At 37.1% G+C, this 20,478-nt stretch overlaps 1 protein-coding gene across 6 annotated transcripts in view; it reads left to right on the top strand.

Moving 5' to 3' along the window:
* The window catches only part of LOC126190722 (probable phosphorylase b kinase regulatory subunit beta), a 181,220-nt gene that overhangs the window by 90,994 nt on the left and 69,748 nt on the right, over nt 1-20,478 (top strand). For all 6 annotated transcript variants that reach the window (XM_049931205.1, XM_049931203.1, XM_049931202.1 and 3 more), the window contains 3 exons: nt 5,822-5,937; nt 6,060-6,205; nt 7,972-8,104. In XM_049931205.1, the coding sequence (XP_049787162.1) occupies nt 5,822-5,937; nt 6,060-6,205; nt 7,972-8,104 (395 nt within the window). The remainder of the gene's footprint in view (nt 1-5,821; nt 5,938-6,059; nt 6,206-7,971; nt 8,105-20,478) is intronic.

The raw sequence follows: 20,478 nt of genomic DNA, 5'->3' as shown, positions 1-20,478 counted from the left end.
TTATTGTTTCTGTTACAGCTGTTGTCAGGGAGCTGAATCTCACTTGCAGTATTATTCTTTGTTTCAAAATGCTCCTTATCATATTTGTGGTACTGTATTTTAGTTTATGTGTTTAATGTATGCTTTTTTTTCTTTCTCAACTGTGTATTCTTTTCTTTGCTTAGTGTATGCTTTTTGCTTTTTCATAGTGGATAGGAGAATTTTGCAGTTGATTCATTACAGCGTGTTTTCTGAATTACATATAAAACTTTCTCTTCCTGGCACACGGTATATTAATGCCAGATGTTATCCATAATTTTTCTACTTCTTATCTGTTTTGCTTCTATGTGTCTTGGTGGAATATGTTGTCCGACTCCTCATGAAAAGTGCTATCCCGAAATTTCAATGCTTAGCATCTCCGTAATGCTCTCTTGCCGACTAAACATTCCTGTGACGAAATGTGCCACTCTTCATTGGATCATCTCTATCTCTCTATCAGTCCTACCTGATAGGGATCCCAGATAGATGAACAATACTCAAGAGTCAGGTGAACAAGTACCTTATAATCGACTCCTTTAAACTTCAACACTTTTGTCCTTCTTTTTTGTCTTTCTGTCTCTCAACATCACAATGTTAGGTTTGATTCTTGAAGTTTTCCCAAAGTAGTGAATATTCTACAAGGTTTTGGGATAGCAGCTAGATGATGCTGACTTCTTGCTACAATATTTCAGCTGGCAACTGTCCAACCACCTTCAGGTAAGTGTCCGACACTGGAGACTACCAGTTCATGGTGTCAGATTTATAGCAAAAAATTGGCGCAGAAACATATGCACATTAGCAACTGTCAGAGGAGCGTCCTCTATCAAAATCTGCACCCTCTGAAAATACTTTTCCATCTGTGGCACGCAGGCACATGTGTAAAGGTGAAACTACGTATCCGCCCTCTGTTGGAATGCACGTTCACTTCACTGAAAACAAAAGCCAGATGTATCATTGTGAATAGAATGTTTTCTCTCAGAAGAAATTAAAGAGATCACTGCGTTCCAAGCCTTGTCCAGTTGAAAGCTGCCTTCATAATTTATAACATTTTGTGCTAGACGTATTTCCACAGATTCTTTAATTACTGAATCCCAAAAGAATCTCACCGGGGCCAAGATTTGTGTGGTAGAATAATCCATGGTATGTCCTGAGGTAATACAGTACTCAGCTACGGCCGGCCGACTTACCGCAGTGCGAAAGGCAAGTGTGGCCCTCATGTTCAATGCACATTTCATGTACTGTGCATATTGTCTGACCTGTGTAAGCTTTGCCACACTGGCAAGAAGTTTAGTAAATCCCAGGCTTTCACAGACCCAGATCGTCCTTTACTGAATTAAGAAGGGCACTAATCTTTGCCAGTGGCGGGAAGATTACTGTAACTTGATGTTTCTTTAGGATCCTGCCTATTTTAGATGAAAGGTTGCTGACATATGGAAGGGATGCCATGGACTTGAACAGCTGCTTATGTTCTTGATGTTGTAGGTGGCCACATTTCTTCCTCCTTAGCACTCTATTAATCTGATGTGGAGAGTAACCATTATCTTTGAACACCAACTGTAGATGTTCTAGCTCCTCTGTGAGGCTGTCTCCATTAGAAACAACATGAGCCTGGTGCACCAACATTCTAAGGACACCAGTAGTTTATGAGGGGTGATAGCATCTTGATGCTAGTAGATAAAGGTCTGTATGTGTGGGCTTGTGGTAGACAGAATGCCCTAATGACCAATCCACTCTCACAGTAACCAAGATGTCCAAATATGGTAAGCAACCATCCTTCTCCATTTCCATTGTAAACTGGATGTTCGTGTGGATTGAATTCAGATGTTGCAAGAAGTGTGACAGTTCTTCTTCACCATGGGGCCACACTACAAAAGTGTCATCTACATATTGTGAGAAGGTTCTCAGTTTCTCCAATTTCAGCCAAATCAAGTGCCCTTTCCTCAAGGTCTTCAATAAAAGAGTTTGCTACCAGAGGGAGAGAGGACTTCACATGGTAACACCATCTGTCTGTTCAGAATATTTGTTTTTAAATAAAAAGTAAGGTGAGGAAAAGACATGATGAAAAAGTGCTGTTATATCAGCTGTGAACTTATTGCTCATGAGTGACAAGGAACCTTAGTGAAAAGTGAGATGATATCAAAGCTCATTAGTAAGTCAGTTTCACTGAGTTGAAGTGACTTGTGTATTGATAAAGTCAGCAGAGCTGTGAACATGTTGCGCACACTAACGCACTAAAGGTCTCAGTAGAGAGGCAAGATGTATTGCCAAATCATACATGGGTGCATCGATTTTACTGACGATCAGTCGTAATGAAACCTCTTTTTTCATGAATCATTGGAAGACCATATAACCTGCTTGGCACAGGGTGGTCTTACCAGCAGACAAAGGAAATGCCACCACCATACTGTTTCCACATGAGGTTTATGAACAGAAGATTTCTAAGTTGACCCTAAATAATGAAAAGAGTGAGTTTGTCCATGTGAGTACTAAAAGGAATCTGTTAAACTTCAGATAAACGATAAATCAGTCAAACCTAAAGGCCATAAAATCAACTAAACACCTAAGAATTGCTATTACAAACAACTTAAATTGGAAAGAACACACAGAAAATTTTGTGGGAAAAGCTAACCAAAGACTGTGTTTTATTGGCAGGACACCTATAAAATGTAACAGATGTACTAAAGAGACTGCCTACTCTACAATTGTCCATTCACTTTTAGAATGCTGCTGCACAGTGTGGGATCCTTACGATATAGGATTGAGGGAGTACATCGGAAAAGTTCAAAGAAGGGCAGCATGTTTTGTATTATCACAAAATAGGGGAGAGAGTGTCACTGAAATGATACAGGATTTGGGGTGGATCATTAAAACAAAGGCATTTTTCGTTGCGGTAGAATCTTCTCATGAAATTTCAATCACCAACTTTCTCCTCCAAATGCGAAAATATTTTTTTGACACCAGCCTAGATGGGTAGAAATGATCACCATAATAAAATGAGGGAAATCGGAGCTCGCACGGAAAGATATAGATATTCGTTTTTTTTTCTGTGCACTATACGAGATTGGCCTTTGCTTTCAATATCCTTGCTTCCATCACCCTCCAATAAGTTAACTGAATTTTATGGTCAACAATCAGCACCATTGTGTAGCAATGAGGAGTGTGGCGAAGTACTGTAGCAATGACAAGTGTAGAAGAAGTACTGTTAACTCCAGTGGTAACTATGACTGCTGTATCATTTGAGCATCTTTGGAATATACCCAGCAAAGTTTCTAGATCAAAAATATTTGTAAATCAATTTAAGAAGATCAGAGTTGAAGCTCAAATTCATGTATTTACAATAATGATAATATCAGTAAAATTATTAATAATAATAATCGCAAGAAAACTACCTGATGGTGGTCCGGGAAAAGTAACTGAGAACCACAAAAAAGAAATTAATTCTTCTTCTGTGCATGTAACTTCACAGTTACTGCTATTCTCACCTGTTGTTTATTCTGCTTTTGCAGGAGATCCTACAATTAAGTGGGTTTTTAAAATCTTGGGCAGAAATGACTAAAATATAGAATGAGTTAAGTTTGGCGTTCTGATTTATATCATGATAAAGCAGCTGTGATGCTACTAAGTTTCATAGTTTTGGTGGACTGCTGCTAATGCGAGGTAAATATGAGGGTGAATCAAATATAAACTGGATCTTTTTTATATATTTACTTAAGCTTCAGAAAAACTCATATACCGAAACTTATTTTCTGTATGGTCTCCTGAATGGGAAACACGTTTATCCCATCAGATAGACAGTTTCTTGATCCTATTTTCAGAAAATTAGCATGGCTATAACAGCAGTTGCGCCTGAACACTTTGACAACACAATCAATGTCAAATGTGGGTCCTCCGATGGCTTTCTTTAGTGGTCCAAACAAATGAAAATCACAGGGCAATAAGTGCAAACTGTAGAGAGAATGTTCTAGTGTGGTCAAGAAAAATTCTTACATTTTTTTATTGAGTTCAGTCAGCTGTGTGTGGTCAGTTGTTGTCATGAACCATGATCCATCCAGGGTTGGAAATGTGTGCCTTTTGTGATTAAATGCTTGGTCCAAAGTTTGCAATAGTATGCAGCGTTCACCATACAACATTCATGGAGAAAAATCAATGAGAAGAACTCCTTTAAAATAAAGAAAAGACTGTTGCAATAATCTTCCCCTAGGGAGATGGTTTTAGGCGTTGATAGCTGCAGAATTGCTCGTTTTGCACAATTCCATTCTGCCCCCCCCCCCCTTTCTCTCAATTCTAGAGTGTAGTGGTGTACCCACATTCCATCACATGTCACAATCCGGTGCAAAAAATGTTTCCCTTCAGTTTGGTATCTTATCAGTAACTGTTTGCATACCTTGAGATGATAAAATTTGTGCTCTATGATGAGAAGACAAGGGAACCACCTTGCAGACATTTTCTGGAATCTGAAGTTGTCAGCGCCTGTTGTGTCAACCTCAGTAGCAAATTCAGCAACTGTTATTTGCTTGGTTGTCCTGGCCATTGGGCAACATTGGTGTGCTTCTTTGTCAACTGTTTCTCATCCTCAAAAAACTGCTAAACTGTTTGTAGCATGTGTACACTTAATTATTTCCCAGGCTGTTGTCCCCAAATTATGATGCAAGTCTTTTCAAAATTTTGCATGGTTTACACCCTATGTTGTGAGAAACTTTAATAGAATGTGTTGTGCAACAGGTGACTGTACCACTTGCTCTGATATTGTGATGCTGTCTAAAGAAATGGCATGACAACAGTCACTGGAAACAAAGCAACTACTCTCCATTTACAGAAAGGTGTGCAAAGCAAAATTTCCAGTTTATATTTGATTCATTGTCATAGTAAAACAATTTTTATACTGCTGCCTGTCACTCTCCAACAGGAATCTCCCCTTTCATATGTTAATTTCTGCCAAGAAACAATTCTTTCCTCAGTAGAAAGATCGTCTTGTACAATATTGTCCATTTTCATGAACTGAAGCTACAACAAAGGAACAACTTCTGAACCCTAGGACATATGTAGTAAGCAACAACAAGTGTTGTGGCTGCACGTGCTTTTGCATTTACGCAGTATTATTTACCATATCCAAAACCCATTTCATTCTTTTGCAGTTACACAATTTTTTCATCTATTTTTATCACTGTATCACATCTGTGGTATTGTTTTAGTTCCTTTTTTTTAGCAATTAAAAATTTGTCATTCTGGCAGTAAGAGCAGATGCATTGAGAGTCAAGGACATCAACTGACTGAAAAACCAAAACCAACTATTGGTTAGTTACACGGCATTGCTTCTTCACTGACAGAGTGTATGGTAGAAGAAAAGCAGCTTTATTGAAAAACTTGACTGTTCCTAGTTCTCCTGTGATTTAACTGCTGTTTTTATCTAAATCTTCCAATGGAGCATATATGAAGCTCACACAGATCATTGTCAGTTGTCTACATACTGGCAAAGTCAAGATTTATCTATACAGATATTAAAGTTAAATAGAATGTACATTCTTGAGTCTAGTTATTCTGATAAATTATAGAATATTTGGGGAGTTTCAAATTTCTACCTGATGTTCACTGACAACCTGTTATAGACTTTTGCACCAGAATACGAAATTACATTCTGAACCATAGAGAGGATTGGATCTGTATGGAAATTATTTGTTCATCCATTCAAATCACTGTATACTTTCATTGTAATTCTTCTTTATCATAGTTAAACCTATGATATGTGTTTTTTTCTTTGTTCTACTGTATATATGATATATTAAAAATATTCTCTTGATTTAAGGGATCCACAGTTTACAGAGATGCTAGATTTGCTTGCCATGCTGAAAAAAGGATTCTGTGATGGAATGAAAGTGAGAATAGGGAGGTTACAGAATTTAATATCTTCCTCATGCATTGGTAAGTTGCTGTAACTTCTCAGTTATTAAGCTTACAGTACAGTAACAATTGGATGGTGACACCATATAACTTTATTTTCATTTTTATATAATTATGCTTGAATCAGAAAACTTGTTTTCCAGAACATCTTGATTTCATGAACACTGTAGAAACCTCTGAAATGGTTTTTGAACCATTTAAACAGCTTGTACATGATTACATTGGTTATCAGAGTCTAACAGATGTCCCAAGGGCTGTTGCTTATGATGAAGACAGAAGAAACTATCAGGTAAGTGGCCATTGTTTAAGCTATTTTGTGATAGCAGAATGTCATTTGCACAAAGATCAAATGTGATATCTTCCACAAATTTTGGGAGTATGCTCCTGTTAAGCAATTATTGACTCTGTCCACACGCAGTTTCACTGCAAATCTGTGTTGATGGCTCTTCACAAATGACTATTGTGACTTGTGAGCATTTGTCTCTGTGAAACAGGTTTCTACTGAATAAAGTACATAAATGAGAAACAGGGGGTCAGGCATACAGTAGTGTAGCATATGTAAATTCAACACAACACATTGTCAGTAGAAGTTAAAAGCAGACATTTCCTGTGAACGGTAGGGATGTAGTTGCTGCTCCAATATTACTTTATATAAAGTGTTCCCTCATACTGAGTGCTGTGGCATGTTTACAAGACATTGGACTCACTTTTTAAGGGGGTGGCAGTTCAAATGAAAAAAATTGTTTAACATGAATATGAAAATGGTTTCTTTCTTTCAAAGGGCACACCCAGTTTCTGTCCTCAGTCTAAGCTTGTACTCTGTCTCTAATGACCTCTTCATTGACAGACTGTTTAACAGTAATTCTCCTTTTCTTTCCACTTCATGGACACTTAGACTAATTTAACTTGTTAGTTTCTGCACATTTTCAGTTTGCTTGCTCATCCACAAAATTTGTTTCAACTAATTCTAAACCATGATTCAACACCATTTAATTAAAACTGATTGACTACACTGTAGTCTTACAGACATTTACATTAGAATTGACCACATCTGCATACACATCACATCACCTCCAATGTGTCATTGGAGATTCCTGACACAACATCTTAAAGTGTACACTTCCATGTTGGTGTTTGCCAGTCCTACAATATTAGTAACTACATATGTAATAAATCATTTTAGTACATTGTATAACTAGTGGAATTATCCGAAAACAGATTTTCTCTAAGAACTTTCAACTCACTTGTTTTTGAACATGGGTTCCTTATTTCATTTTGTTGCAGTTGACCTTCTCCATTATTCGTGAACATTTGAATTATCATCACACAAACATCCTATACCTAAGACTTCCTGGGAGATTAAAACTGTTTGCTGGACCAGGACTCATACCTGGAACCTTCACATGCAAGTGCTCTGCCGGCTGATCTATCCAAGCACAACTCATGACTCAAAGTTTGGTGGAGTTAAAGCCGTGAGGATGAGTTGTGAGTCATGCTCAGATAGCTCAGTTGATAGAGCATTTGAATGTGAAAGCCAAGGGTCCCAGGTTCAAGTCCTGCTCCAACATATTGTTTTAATTTGCCAAGAAGTTTCAAATCAGTGCATGCTCTCGTGCAGAGTGAAAATTTGTTCTGGATCCTGTATGTGGGTTGAAGCCACAGACTACTTCAGAGCAACATAATATAATCTCATCATCCATGACTCAAAGAAACATTTTATTAGTAAAATCTCTGTCTTGTTTTTTGGCAAACTAAGTAAATGCAGATATTCTTATATTGTCACATATTGTTAAGTATATTTATTGTATTTATTACAGTCACATGGGAAAGCTGTTCTTCAAGTATAATTGTTTTTTTTTTGTTTTTTGTTTTAGATGGTATGGTTTTAAAAATCACATAATTGCAAACTGCTCAGTGGCCAGAAACAAATCCTGTATATATTCAGTTAAGATGTATCTCATTGCTGTGCTGTGCTGGTGTGTGTGTGTGTGTGTGTGTGTGTGTGTGTGAAAAAATTAATTTTCTTATACTGAATGTACATTTTATTAATTTAAGGTCTTGTGGAATAAACCAACTTGGGAAATTCTAGATGTTCTTAGAAGCACAGAAGGACTGCATGGAAGAGCCCAGCTTTTTGGACTCTTGTTGAAGAGAGAAGGTCCAAATTATGAATTTAATGGCGCAACAGGTTTGTCAATTCCAACATGTTAACAGTAAACAATGAGAGCTTTTAAATAATGTAGTGAGTAAAGGTATCTATTATCCATGCAGTTAAGACACTGAGCATTGAGCAGGCACAAAAAAACTTAAAACATTGCTGAGCCGTAGACAGTATCCTTCTTTTGAGCTAACTAATCAACATAAAAATGCACCACCCACTTTTACACACACACACACACACACACACACACACACACAGCTACATTGTCCTGGTGTTGCAGATGCTGACACAACTTTCAACAGTGCTGTAACTTCTCATTATTTTGTACAGAAATAAGGAACATTGCTCCCATTGTTCTTCTTACCTCCCCAAAAGTGGTTTCCACCACCCAGTTTACCTATGAAATATTTTTGTCCATCCTTATGACACACTCTTTCATGTCATATGAGTCATGTCCCTGTGGGAGACCAGGTGGAAGACCTGTTCTATATATCCTCATAGCATATCATATTCCAATCTTATTATAGGCATATCCTTTCGTAATAGAGGCAGGACCACTGGTGGAAGCATTCCTGTTGTATACCAACCCTGCTGTCATGTCTGCCCAGCTTGTGGGCATGACCACCAATCAGCTACATCTACATCTATGTGCATGCTCCACATGTCCATTTTCTACTGCAGCTAGTCATTCCTTTTCTGTTCTGTTTGTAACTGGAGCAAGGGAAAAATAACTATCTATGCTCTATATGCTCCATACAAGCCTTGACTTTCGTTATCTTGCCTTTGCGGTCATTACACAAGTGATGGCAATAGAACTGTTCTGCAGTCTGTCACAAATGCGACTTCCTCTGTAGTGTTTCTTGATAAGAATAACTTCTTCCCTCCAGGAATTTCCTTTTGAGTTCACATAGCATTTCCATAATTCTCACACATTGATTGAAACTACCAGTAACAAACCTAGCAGCACACCTGTGAATTGCTTCAGCACCTTTCTGTAAACCTACTTGGTGGGGATCCCAAACAGTAGAGCAGTATTCAAGTATGGTTCACATGACTGTTCTGTATGTAGTCTCCTTTATAGATGAGCTAAACTTTTCCTAGAATTTTCCCAATAAACTTAAGTTGAACATTAGCCTTCCCTACAAACAACCTTACATGCTCGTTCCATTTCATGTCAATTTGCTGTGTCATGCCTATATTATCTAACTGACAAGATTGTTACAAACAGCACATCATTAATACTGTATTTGAAGATCATAGGATTGAGTCTGCTACTCCTTCCTATTCCCAGTCAAATGCAAAGTTACCGCCCAACTGTGGCTAAGGACACAATTGATCTCTTATTAACAGAACATGTTACTGAGCACAGCATGCTCAATATTAGTGCTTCTCCTGTCCAGTAGCAGATTCTCTAAATTATGTTAATGAGAACTATCCTTGCAACACATTGTTTGGTCCCATAATCCTCCTGGCCTCAAACTCTGCTAGTTCCTGGGCCATACCATTCTCAACCACTACCCCATACCCCCACCCTGTCCCCCTCGTCCTGTTAATTTAAAATCACACATCCCTCTTTGCAGTCTCCCTCCCTCTCTTTCTTTCTCTCTTTCTGTTCTACTGTTCTATCTTCCACCCACCCCTCCGCCCACCCACCTACACAGTCTACTTTTCTACTACATTGTGTGCTACCCTCAACTCCCTACACTCATTCAGTGTTAAATATTATAATGTCTGCATATTCTTTACACTGAAAGCAGCTGCTTGCCTTAAGCACTTCGTGTCAGAGTATCCTCAACTTCTCTCTAGTGCTCTCCTGACGATCTCTTCTCCTCTCGGAATGTCCTACTGCTGAGTTTTGTTCACTTTTCTCCTTTGACCTGCCAGCTACTGCCATGACGTAATGTCAAGGGCTGCTTGCCTCCTTATTGGCTGTAAATTTACACTATTCTTCAGTGGTTCTTCAGAGGCTGGGTGGAGGGGTAGAGACGCCTCTCTTAATATGGTCACACACTGCGTCCTAAGCCCTGTATTGGCTTCTCACAATGTAGTGCTCTCCCCACCAGAAAGCCCTCTCTCTTTTTCACTCTTGTCCCACTCTCTCTCTCTCTCTCTCTCTCTCTCTCTCTCTCTCTCTCTCTCTCTCTCTCTCTCTCTCTCCATCTATCTATCTATCTATCTATCTCTCTATCTATCTCTCTAAACAGAAGTGCTGTTTGTATATTAACTTTACATCCAATCCTTATCAAGGACCCCATTGTCAGAAGTGTATACAGCACTCTTTGTGCTTTTGTAGCTTTTGACTTGTTATCAAATCCAGTCACTCATCAGCCCAGTGTTGACCAGCCCGCCAAAGGATCTGTGGCTCCTCTCGCCATGTCTAAAGACCTTACTGTTGCCACTTTTGTTATTAACAGTCGCCCGTTTTGTTATTAACTATGTACTTCAGACTTGGCTTTACTCACGGATATAACAATCTCAAACACAACAAACACACATCCCAAAACATTTGTGATAAATTCAGAATGCTTCATCATGCAAAAAAAGGAAAGAAAATAAAAATTCTAGAAAAAGATCAAAAGTTGAGTCATTTTAAAATTCAGCCAGATACACTTACCAAAGAATGAACTGAGCTACAAAACTGAAGATATCCCAAGAGTTTTACTGGCACTCTGCTTACAGCTAATCAAAATAGCAATTTCATTCATAGTTTCCACACTAACAGATAAGATTATTATTTTCTGTATATAAGTGAAATTTTAAGTTTTCATCTTTTTAGTAGTTATATTTTTATATTGTTTTTATTAGCTTCTTTTCTTTGAATATACACTGGTTTGCTTTAACTTTAACAGTCTTGCTGTGGTCGCAGGAGTGTGTGTTTGGATGTCTGTGGAGTTGTGTGCATGAATGTGTGTACTATTGCTAGTAGAAGAGCTAGTGCTTGAAAGCCGGTGTGAATGCTGTATTCTGTCATGTATTACTGTGCCCATGCTTTGATCCACTTTGGGTGAATGGTTGCCTTTCCCTTATTTTGTGTATTACTCCATCCAGGAATTTTCATTAATGTTTTACTTCTCAATTGATGTTTATTCACCAATAAATATTTATGGAATGATGATAGTTATGCCAATTCTGACAAAGGCAGTTACTGACAGGTTTGAACATTACTGTCCCCTTAGTGTAATAAATTGTGATTGGAAAATACTTACACAAATTATCTACAGAAAAATGAAAAACTGATAGAAAACAACCTTGGCTAAGATCAGTTTGGTTTCTGGAGAAATGTGGGAACATGCTGGATAATATCGATCCTTTGACTTACCTTAGAATATAGGCTGAAGAAATAAAATCCTGCAAACTTGTGTTTATAGCATTTGTAAATTTAGAGAAAGCTTTTGGCAGTGTTCATTGGAATATATGCTTTGGTATTCTGGAGATGGCACAGATAAGATTTAGGGAGTGAAAGGTTATCTGGAAGTTTTACATAAATCAGACTGCTGTTATAAGAGTCGAAGGACATAAAAGGGAAACAATAGTCGAGGAGGTAGTGAGGCAGAATTTTAGCTTATCCCTGAAGTTATTCAATCTATACATTGTGCAAGCTTTGAAGGAAACTAAGAGACATTTGTAAAGGAAGCTAAAATTTGGGGAGAATAAATTAAAACTTTAAGATTTGTTGATGACACTGCAGACAGTAATTCTGTCAGATGTTGCAAATGACTTGGAAGAAAAGTTGAACGAAATGAACAGTGTCTTGAAAGAAATTTATTAGAGGAAAATCAGCCAAAGTAAAAAGCAATGGTATGTTGACAAATTAAATCAGATGGTGCTGAGGGAATTAGATTAGGAAATGAGACACTAAAAGTAGTCAATGAGTTTTATTATTTGGGCAGCAGAATGAGTGACAATGGCCAAAGTAGAGAGGATATAATATGCAGATTGTGCATAGCAAGAGAAACATTTCTGAGAAACAGAAATTCAGTAACATAGGGTATAAATTAAATGTTAGGAATTTTGTTGTGAAGGTATTTGTCTTTAATGTAGCTTTGTAGATAAGTGAAACATGGATGATAAGTAATTCAATCAATAAGAGAATAGAAGCATTTGAAATCTTGTGCTACAGGAGAATACTGAATATTATGTGGATAAATTGTACGACTAATAAGGAGGTATTGCTTGTACTATGGAGAACAGAAATTTATGGCACAAGTTGGTTAAAAGAAGAAACTGCATGATAGCACACAACTTGAACCATCATGGAAATGTTATTCTAGTGATGAAGGGAAGTGTGAGAGGTAAACATTGTAGTGGGAGTCCTGAGGTTGACTAAAGTAAGCAGTACAGCAATGTGTTCACATGACGAGCCCTGCAGTGGCAGTTCTTCCCCATCATTCACTATTTAAGTGGCTGCATTGTACTTGTTTCCAAGTGGGTGTGCACTCAGTGATTGCAATCTAACAGAGATATGGCCCCCTCCAAGAGGGTAAGGAAACATTAGGATTAGCTGTGTCATAACACAGTACAAGGCCTAAAGAACAACATTGAGCCTGTGTACATTGCAACTTTATGGTCTTTGCACATGTGTGTGGTTTCCATGTGGATACCCAGGCCATACAAATGTCTGTGTCATTAGGCAAGGTAGTGTTGATCATCTTCAGCAACTTCTGACAAGCTGTGCCAAAGTTCATTCGCCCTCTCTCTCGCATATGCTGCCATATGAACGAAATGCTGATTGGACACACACTTGACAGGTAGTTATGCAGAGATGTAAAGGCCTGCACAGGATAGACTAGCATGAATAGCAGTAGCAAACCAGTCTTCACACTGAATACCATAAAAACAGCAACAATTATCATTGGAAGTATGAAGACTTGTTTTAGCAGTGCTGGGTACGGCAACCACGTAATCCAGATTTTCTTGTCTTTTATTGAATACATTTTCATATATTTTTAAGTATCACTCTTATTTCATTGCTGATATTTATCTTTTAGTGATTTGGTGAGAGAAGACATAATTTAAGTATTATCTTATGTATAGATGAAAATTCTGCGAGAATATTAATGTTATAAGAGGTGTGTTTAAAAAGTAAGGTGACTTTATATGTTTATGCTCTTCACGGGTATGCTGCCAGATATGATCATCTTTAGTACATGATATTTTGGTGATCTTTCTGGTCACCATCTTCAGTTGCAATCACTGAGTACCCAGTCACACTAGAACTGAATGAACATCAGAAACGGCGGCTCCTTTGTACGCCGGGTACAGGCCACAGCGCGTGCACGAGATGTGAAAGAGCTGCCCCCTGCGAAGTGAAGAATTACAGCACTGCCAGCGGTACAAACTGGCGAAAGTGATAAATCGCACTTTAAGCTGTAATGCATTGAAAACCAGACCGTTGTTTTATATCAGATAAAATAGGGTTTCATATCTTGCTCAAAGGAAAACCTTTATCTCTATTAATAATGTCATCAGATAATCATATTTCGATGGATTTCTTGAGCACACAATTCCAGCAACGAAAAGCCAGAGCAACAATTTCCCTCTCTTTAAACAACATGTTATGCCCTTCATTGAGTCAATGTTCAGTGACGGCAGATTTTTCAGGCTGAAGCATACGTATGTGATGCCGATGTTCCACACATTGGTCATGAACAATGCTAATAGTCTGTCCAATGTTGGCCTTTCCTCAATGGCAGGGAATTTTATAAACTCCAGGCTTTCTCAATCGCAAATCATCTTTAACATATCCAAACAGGCCTCTAGTCTTGGCCAAAGGCAAAAATACACTTTTAATATCATATTTCCTGAGAATTCTAGAAATTTCTGAAGAAATACTTCCAGCAAAGGATAGAAAACCAACTGATTCATTAGTGTTCAGTGCTGGTTCACTTGATGGTCCAAACTGAAAAGCATGATTAATTTGATGATCGGTATATCTGTTGAGCTTGAAGACAGCCTTAAGATGATCCAGATCCTGTGTCAAATTTTCAGAATCAGAAATGGCATAAGCTCTCTTGACTAATGTACTTAGAACTCCCCTGCATTGACGTGGTGGATGACAACTCGTAGAATGAAGATAATGGTCCGTGCGTGTGGGTTTATGGTATACACCATGTCCGAAGCTACAATTTTCTTGCCGCGCGGGATTAGCCGAGCGGTCTAAGGTGCTGCAGTCATGGACTGTGTGGATGGTTCCGGCAGAGGTTCGAGTCCTCCCTCAGGCATGGATGTGTGTGTTTGTCCTTAGGATACTTTAGGTTAAGTAGTGTGTAAGCTTAGGGACTGATGACCTTAGCAGTTAAGTCCCATAAGATTTCGCACACATTTGAACATTTTTTTACAATTTTCTTTTCTATGTACTAGAACATTCAAGATGGGTAATTAGCCATCTTTTTCAATTTCCATCAAAAATTTGATGTGTGGATGAAGACAGTTAAAATGATGTAAAAACCGATTAAGAGCTTCCATTCCATGTGGCCAAACAATAAAAATATCATCCATGAATATCCAAAAACGTGTAGGTTGAAGAGAAGAAGTCCTGAGTGCGAGATCTTCAAAATCTATGGAATCACAAGGTGGCCCTATATTTTTATGAAAAAATATTTATTTATTCATGTTATCCCGTTCAAAGTAAACCCCCTCAGATACAATACACTTGTGCAACACTTCTTCCAATCCATGAAGCACTTCTCATAATAACTTTTTGGTACAGCCTCGAGAACTTCCAGTGATGCAGTTTTTATTTTCTCAGTCGTTGAAAACATTCGTCCTTTCATAGGTCTCTTCACTTTTGGGAGCAAGAAATAGTCGCAAGTGGCCAATCCCAGTGAATATGGTGGCTGAGACATGATTGTCGTGTTGTTTTTAGCCAAAAATATCTCTCACAAGCAATGATGAATGAGCGGTGTATTGTCATGATGCAAAAGCCATGAATTGTTTTTCCACAATTCTGTACATTTTTTGCGTATCGCTTCTCACAAACAGTGCATAATGACAAGGTAATACTCCTTATTGACTATACAATGTTGAGGTAAAAATTCATGATGCACTCTAATTGAAAAAAAAAAAAGGAGCAAAACTTTGACATTTGACTGAACTTGGCCTGCTTTTTTCCGTTTGGTTCTCTGGGATGCTTCATTTGGGATGACTGGGCTTTGGTTTTGACATCATAACCATAAACCCACATTTCATCACCGATTATGACCCTTTTGAGGAAACGAAGATCATCATTAATGTAATTCAAGAGCTCCTGAGCAATGCTCATGCGTTGGTTCTTCTGATCAAAATTGAGAAGTTTTGGAACAAACTTCGCTGAAACACGTCTCATGCCCAAAACATTCAAAAAATTGCGTGATATGAGCCAACTGATATGCTAACATCCTGAGCAATTTCTCTTAAGGTAATGCAATGATTTACCAAAACAATTTTCTTCAAAGCTTTAACGTTACCATCTGTTGTTGATTTGCTGGGACGTCCAGAGTGAGATTCATCATTGACACCTTCTTGGCCATCTTGGAAGAGCTTGTACCACTTGTAAACTTTTTTTTTTTTTTAAAAAAAAAAAAAAAAAAAAAAAAAAGAGAGCCACTGTCAACATTTCTCAAGTGTTTTAGAGCACTTGCTTCCATTTTTCACACAAAATTTAAGACAAATTCTTTGCTCCATTTTTTAAATAATAATTGAAAATCGCCTAGCACACTAAAACACATGTAACCTTTCTATCTGTCAATAACAAATGCAGTATGCTGGACACTTGAAACTGTGAACATATTTGGACAAGTGTACCAACATAACAAAAAAAAAAGATCGATAATCGAATGAACATTGCCCATGCACTTTGAAAAGTCACCTTACTTTTTGCACAGTCCTTATATATCTTTATATGGAAGTGTATGTCAATTTCAAATTATCTAATATTTATTGTTAATCACAAACGCTATTCATGAGTATATGTAGTTGCACATTAAGGTAAAAGTGCCAGTGCCATTTAAGAAACTTCTTCATGAAGTGGGTGGGAAATGGCCCCATGTATCTACAGCATCACTATTAAAAACTTGGTGAAACACAGGGAAAAGCAGAAGAGAAAAAGAGAGGAAAATAGCAAACGTTAGATTAGATATATTTTTTGTTCCATAGAGAGTGGATCTACAAAGTTATTAATGTAACATTTCCCTGGATAACATAACAAAAGTGTTAACATTTGTGATTCATACTTTACATAGTCACAGATAGAACAGTCATGTAAGTGTTTCTCACAAATGTACGTTAATTGCATGATACAACAGATGCTATTTGAATTCTGTTAGTATTCTTGATTCAAAGTTCCAACTCTGACTCAGTGATTATGATGTGACATGGAAGCTGTGTTGACTGCTAGTATTAATGGTGTAAGTTACTAACTTCCAGCATTGTTTTAATGTTAGTACAGTACTGTGTAAAGCATTTCCTCAGGAAAGCATTAGAATAAGAATGATTTTGAAAGAAATTTAGGGAGTTTTTGGAGCAGGCTGATGTAGGTGAAGCTGCACTTAGACACAGAAAACCAAGAATGTTTTAAGAGCACTTCATAGTGTTAGGCTTTGGTGCCATGTAGAAAAGCTTTGATGATGTCCATAATCTAACTAGTAGAGACTTACAAGTTGTACTTCATTGTTGGTTCTGTACTGTGACATAATGCTGATCTGTTTTATTTTTCTTACTGCCTATCACTTTTACTAACAATAAGTGATGTCTCTGTTACTCTTGACATCAGCAAGCACTGTAAAGATTTGTATGTGGTAAAATCTGCATTTTTCTCATAGAATGTTATCTATGCAGTAGAAATACAAGTGCAACAACAGAAGCAAATGTAAACATATTACCATTACTGTATAATAAAACTCAGAATTATTTGTGGCACCGCACCAAACCCAAAGAACCATGTCATGACCTGCTTTCAAAAAGCTGTATTACAAAAGCAATATTGCTTGTGAAAATGATGAAACCAGAATACTAGAATAAAATATAAAAACTGTATAATAAATAGAACAGCTTTCTAGGGTGGAAAATGTTCTTTATGCTGAGCCTAGAAATCTCTCATGCCTTCCTACTACCAAATAATTATGATAAAAAAAACTTTAACATATTCTGACAGATAATCCATTATATTCTCTACTATGCAGTAGAAATATTAGGTGCAACAACACAAGCAAATCTGCAGCACAAGCAAAGTTAAATATATTATGAATAATGTGGAGCAGAAATCATTATTTTTTGTGATACCAAACCTAAAGAACTGTATTGTAACCTGTTTCCAAAACTGGGTGTGCTCACCATTACAAGTATTTATTTATTTATATCCCATAAATCCAATACTGCGAGGCATTCACATGGATGTAGGACGTGTTAGAATTATTACAAATAATACAAAAGGAATACATAAAAGTACCTCTTGCAAGAGGATATCTGGTATAAGACAAAATACACATTAACAGGTATAGAAAAAATTACATTGAAAAAATGACAGATCTTAATAGCTAAATGAAAGACACAGTAATGTTAACAGTGATTGTGAGTATCGTAATGCACATTAGCACATCAAATTAGTAAATGAAAAAATCAATTACAGTTAACTCTACTGAAATATTCTTCTACCGAATAGAAGGAATTATCTAATAAATACTGTTTGAGCTGTTGTTTAAATTTGAGAAGCTCGTAGATAAGTAATTTCAGTGATGATGGGAGAGTATTGAACACCGTGCAGCTCATGTAATGGACTCCTTTTTGTACAATAGTAAGGTTTTTTGATTCATAATGGATGTCCATCTTCCTCCTGGCATTGTGGGTATGGTATGAATCATTGGTTATGTAAGATTGTCCATTTTTACCAATGAAACATAACAGGGAGTAGATATATTGGCATGCAATTGTCAGTATCCCTAATTTTCTGAAAAGGTTCCTACAAGAATGTCTAGGCTGGACTCCGCTCATTATCCTAATAACTCTCTTTTGGGCAATGAATATTTTTTTGGATAGTAGCTGATTACCCCAGAAAACTGTGCCATACAGCAATAGAGCATGGAAATAACTAAAATAAGCAGTTTTTGTGGTGTCTCGTTCACATACTGTGGAAATAATACGAAGAGCGAATGTAGCTGAGCTGAGTTTTTTTGTGGAGGTGCAAAATATGTTCAGACCATTTTAGACTGTTGTCAATGTGTACACCCAGAAACTTGGTTGACTCAACTTGTAGTAACTCACTACCATTCAATGTAATACTTAATTGATCCTCAAGTTTTTTCCTTACTTGGAAATGTACAAACTGAGTCTTATTAACATTTAGTGATAACCCATTATTTACAGACCAATTACATACTTCACTAAAGACAATATTGGACGATTCCTCAAGATTGAGGTTGAGAGTTTTGTTGATGAGGATAGAGGTATCATCATCAAAAAGAGTAAAGTGAGTTTTAAAGCTAGTATGCAAGGGAAGGTCATTGATAAAGATGAGGAAGAGAAGGGGGCCAAGTACAGAGCCCTGACGAGCACCACAGCCAATAGAGCCCCAGCTAGATGACACAGAGTACCCATCAGAGTCATTCAACATGACCTTCTGCTTTCTTCCAGCTAGGTAGGATTTAATCCATGAGCCAACTGAGCCACTTATACCATAACATTCCGCCTTTGCTAAGAGGATTTCATGATTAACACTATCAAAGGCCTTAGAAAGGTCACAGAAGATACCAACAGGAGATAATTTATTATTAAAAGACTCTAAGATTTGATGGGTGAAGGAAAAAATAGCTTGTTCTGTTGATACGCCCTGTTGAAATCTGAACTGGCTACTGTTTAATACCTTATAATGCTTGAGGTGTTCAATAAGTCTTTTCTGAACCAATTTCTCAAGAATTTTAGAAAAGGTTGTTAAAAGGGAGATAGGCCGATAGTTGGTAACGTCGGCTTTATCGCCTTTTTTAAAGAGAGGTTTGACAATAGCTCAACTTATAGCACTCCTTCAGTAACCTTGAAGAGATACCATCTATGCCAACAGAATTCTTGCTCTTCATCTCTCTAATTATACTCTCAGTTTCATGAACTGTGACAGGAGACACTTTAATCTTATTAATAGCTTTTTGAAGGGATAACATGGCTTCATTAACAGAACATGTTTTTCCAGTTTGTACTGCTGACGCCAGAAAGTGGTTGTTAAAAATTTCGGTGATTATTTCAACATTGTCATGAATGGTTTCATTTGTTTTAATTTCTATTGTGTTTTCTGCATCAGGGATTTTACCTGTTTCCCTTTTTATTATACCCCATATGGTTTTAATTTTGTTAGAGACATCAATTTCTGATTTTATAGAAATACTCTTTGCCCTTCTTAGCACTTTTTTAAGGATAGAGCAGTATAGTTTGTAATGTTTTTCCTTTTCTGCACTATAACTGGATTTGAGTGAGGCATACAGATTCCTATTCCTTCTGCAAGACGTTTTAATGCCCAGTGTTAGCCAGTTTTTATTAGAGTAGGTTTCGCATTTGGATTTGACAGTCCTTTTAGGAAAGGCCGCTTTGAATAGGCAGATAAATTCATTTAGAAAAGCATTGTACTTGTCATTAACGTTGTCTAAGAGCTCAATCTGGTCCCAGTCTACTACTTGTAGGGAATTACAGAAGCTATTGATAGACTGTGTGTTAATTACTCTGAAAGTTTTACTGCAGGAGTTGTTCTTACAAAGAGGGCTAACATTATCAATTGAAAGTAGTTGACTATCATTGTCTGAGAGCCCATTCAATATACGTTTTACAGTTATGTTTAGAATTCTACTGCTGCCTAAGAAGATGTCAGTTCGACTTGTAGAATTAGCTGTGACTCTGGTGGGAAACTCCACCAGTGCTGTTAAGTTAAAAGAGTTCATTAAATGTGATAAATCATTTCTTCCCATGTTATCTGTAAGAAACTCAACATTACAATCACCTACAATTATAATATCTTTTGTTTTTGCAAAGAGATGAGTTAACAGAGATTCTAACTGTTTTAGAAAAATACAGATTTTGTCTGCAGGAGCCCTATAAAATGAAAGGACAGTAATTTCAGAGAAATCAGTACAGATTACAACTCCACAAACCTCACAATGTTGATCAATACAGTATTCACTTAAGTCTGAAGATCTATAAGCTATTTTGTTCTTAATGTAAATCACCACTCCACCCTTATCTAAAGAATGTCTACACTAAAGAGCTGCTAGATTATAGTTATTTAGTTGCAGTGTGTCACAACCAAGTTTCATAAAGTGTTCACTAAAACAGATTACATCAGCATTATTAATAAAGTTCTTATCTAAACTGTTAATGGATAGCTCATCTAGTTTACTTAATAAGCCTTGTATAATCTGATGGTAAACAGCAAATTTATTAGCACTGGC

The sequence above is a fragment of the Schistocerca cancellata genome, chromosome 6 (assembly GCF_023864275.1).
Source record: "Schistocerca cancellata isolate TAMUIC-IGC-003103 chromosome 6, iqSchCanc2.1, whole genome shotgun sequence".
Lineage (NCBI taxonomy): Eukaryota > Metazoa > Arthropoda > Insecta > Orthoptera > Acrididae > Schistocerca > Schistocerca cancellata.
This window is presented reverse-complemented; position numbering and strand designations above follow the sequence as displayed.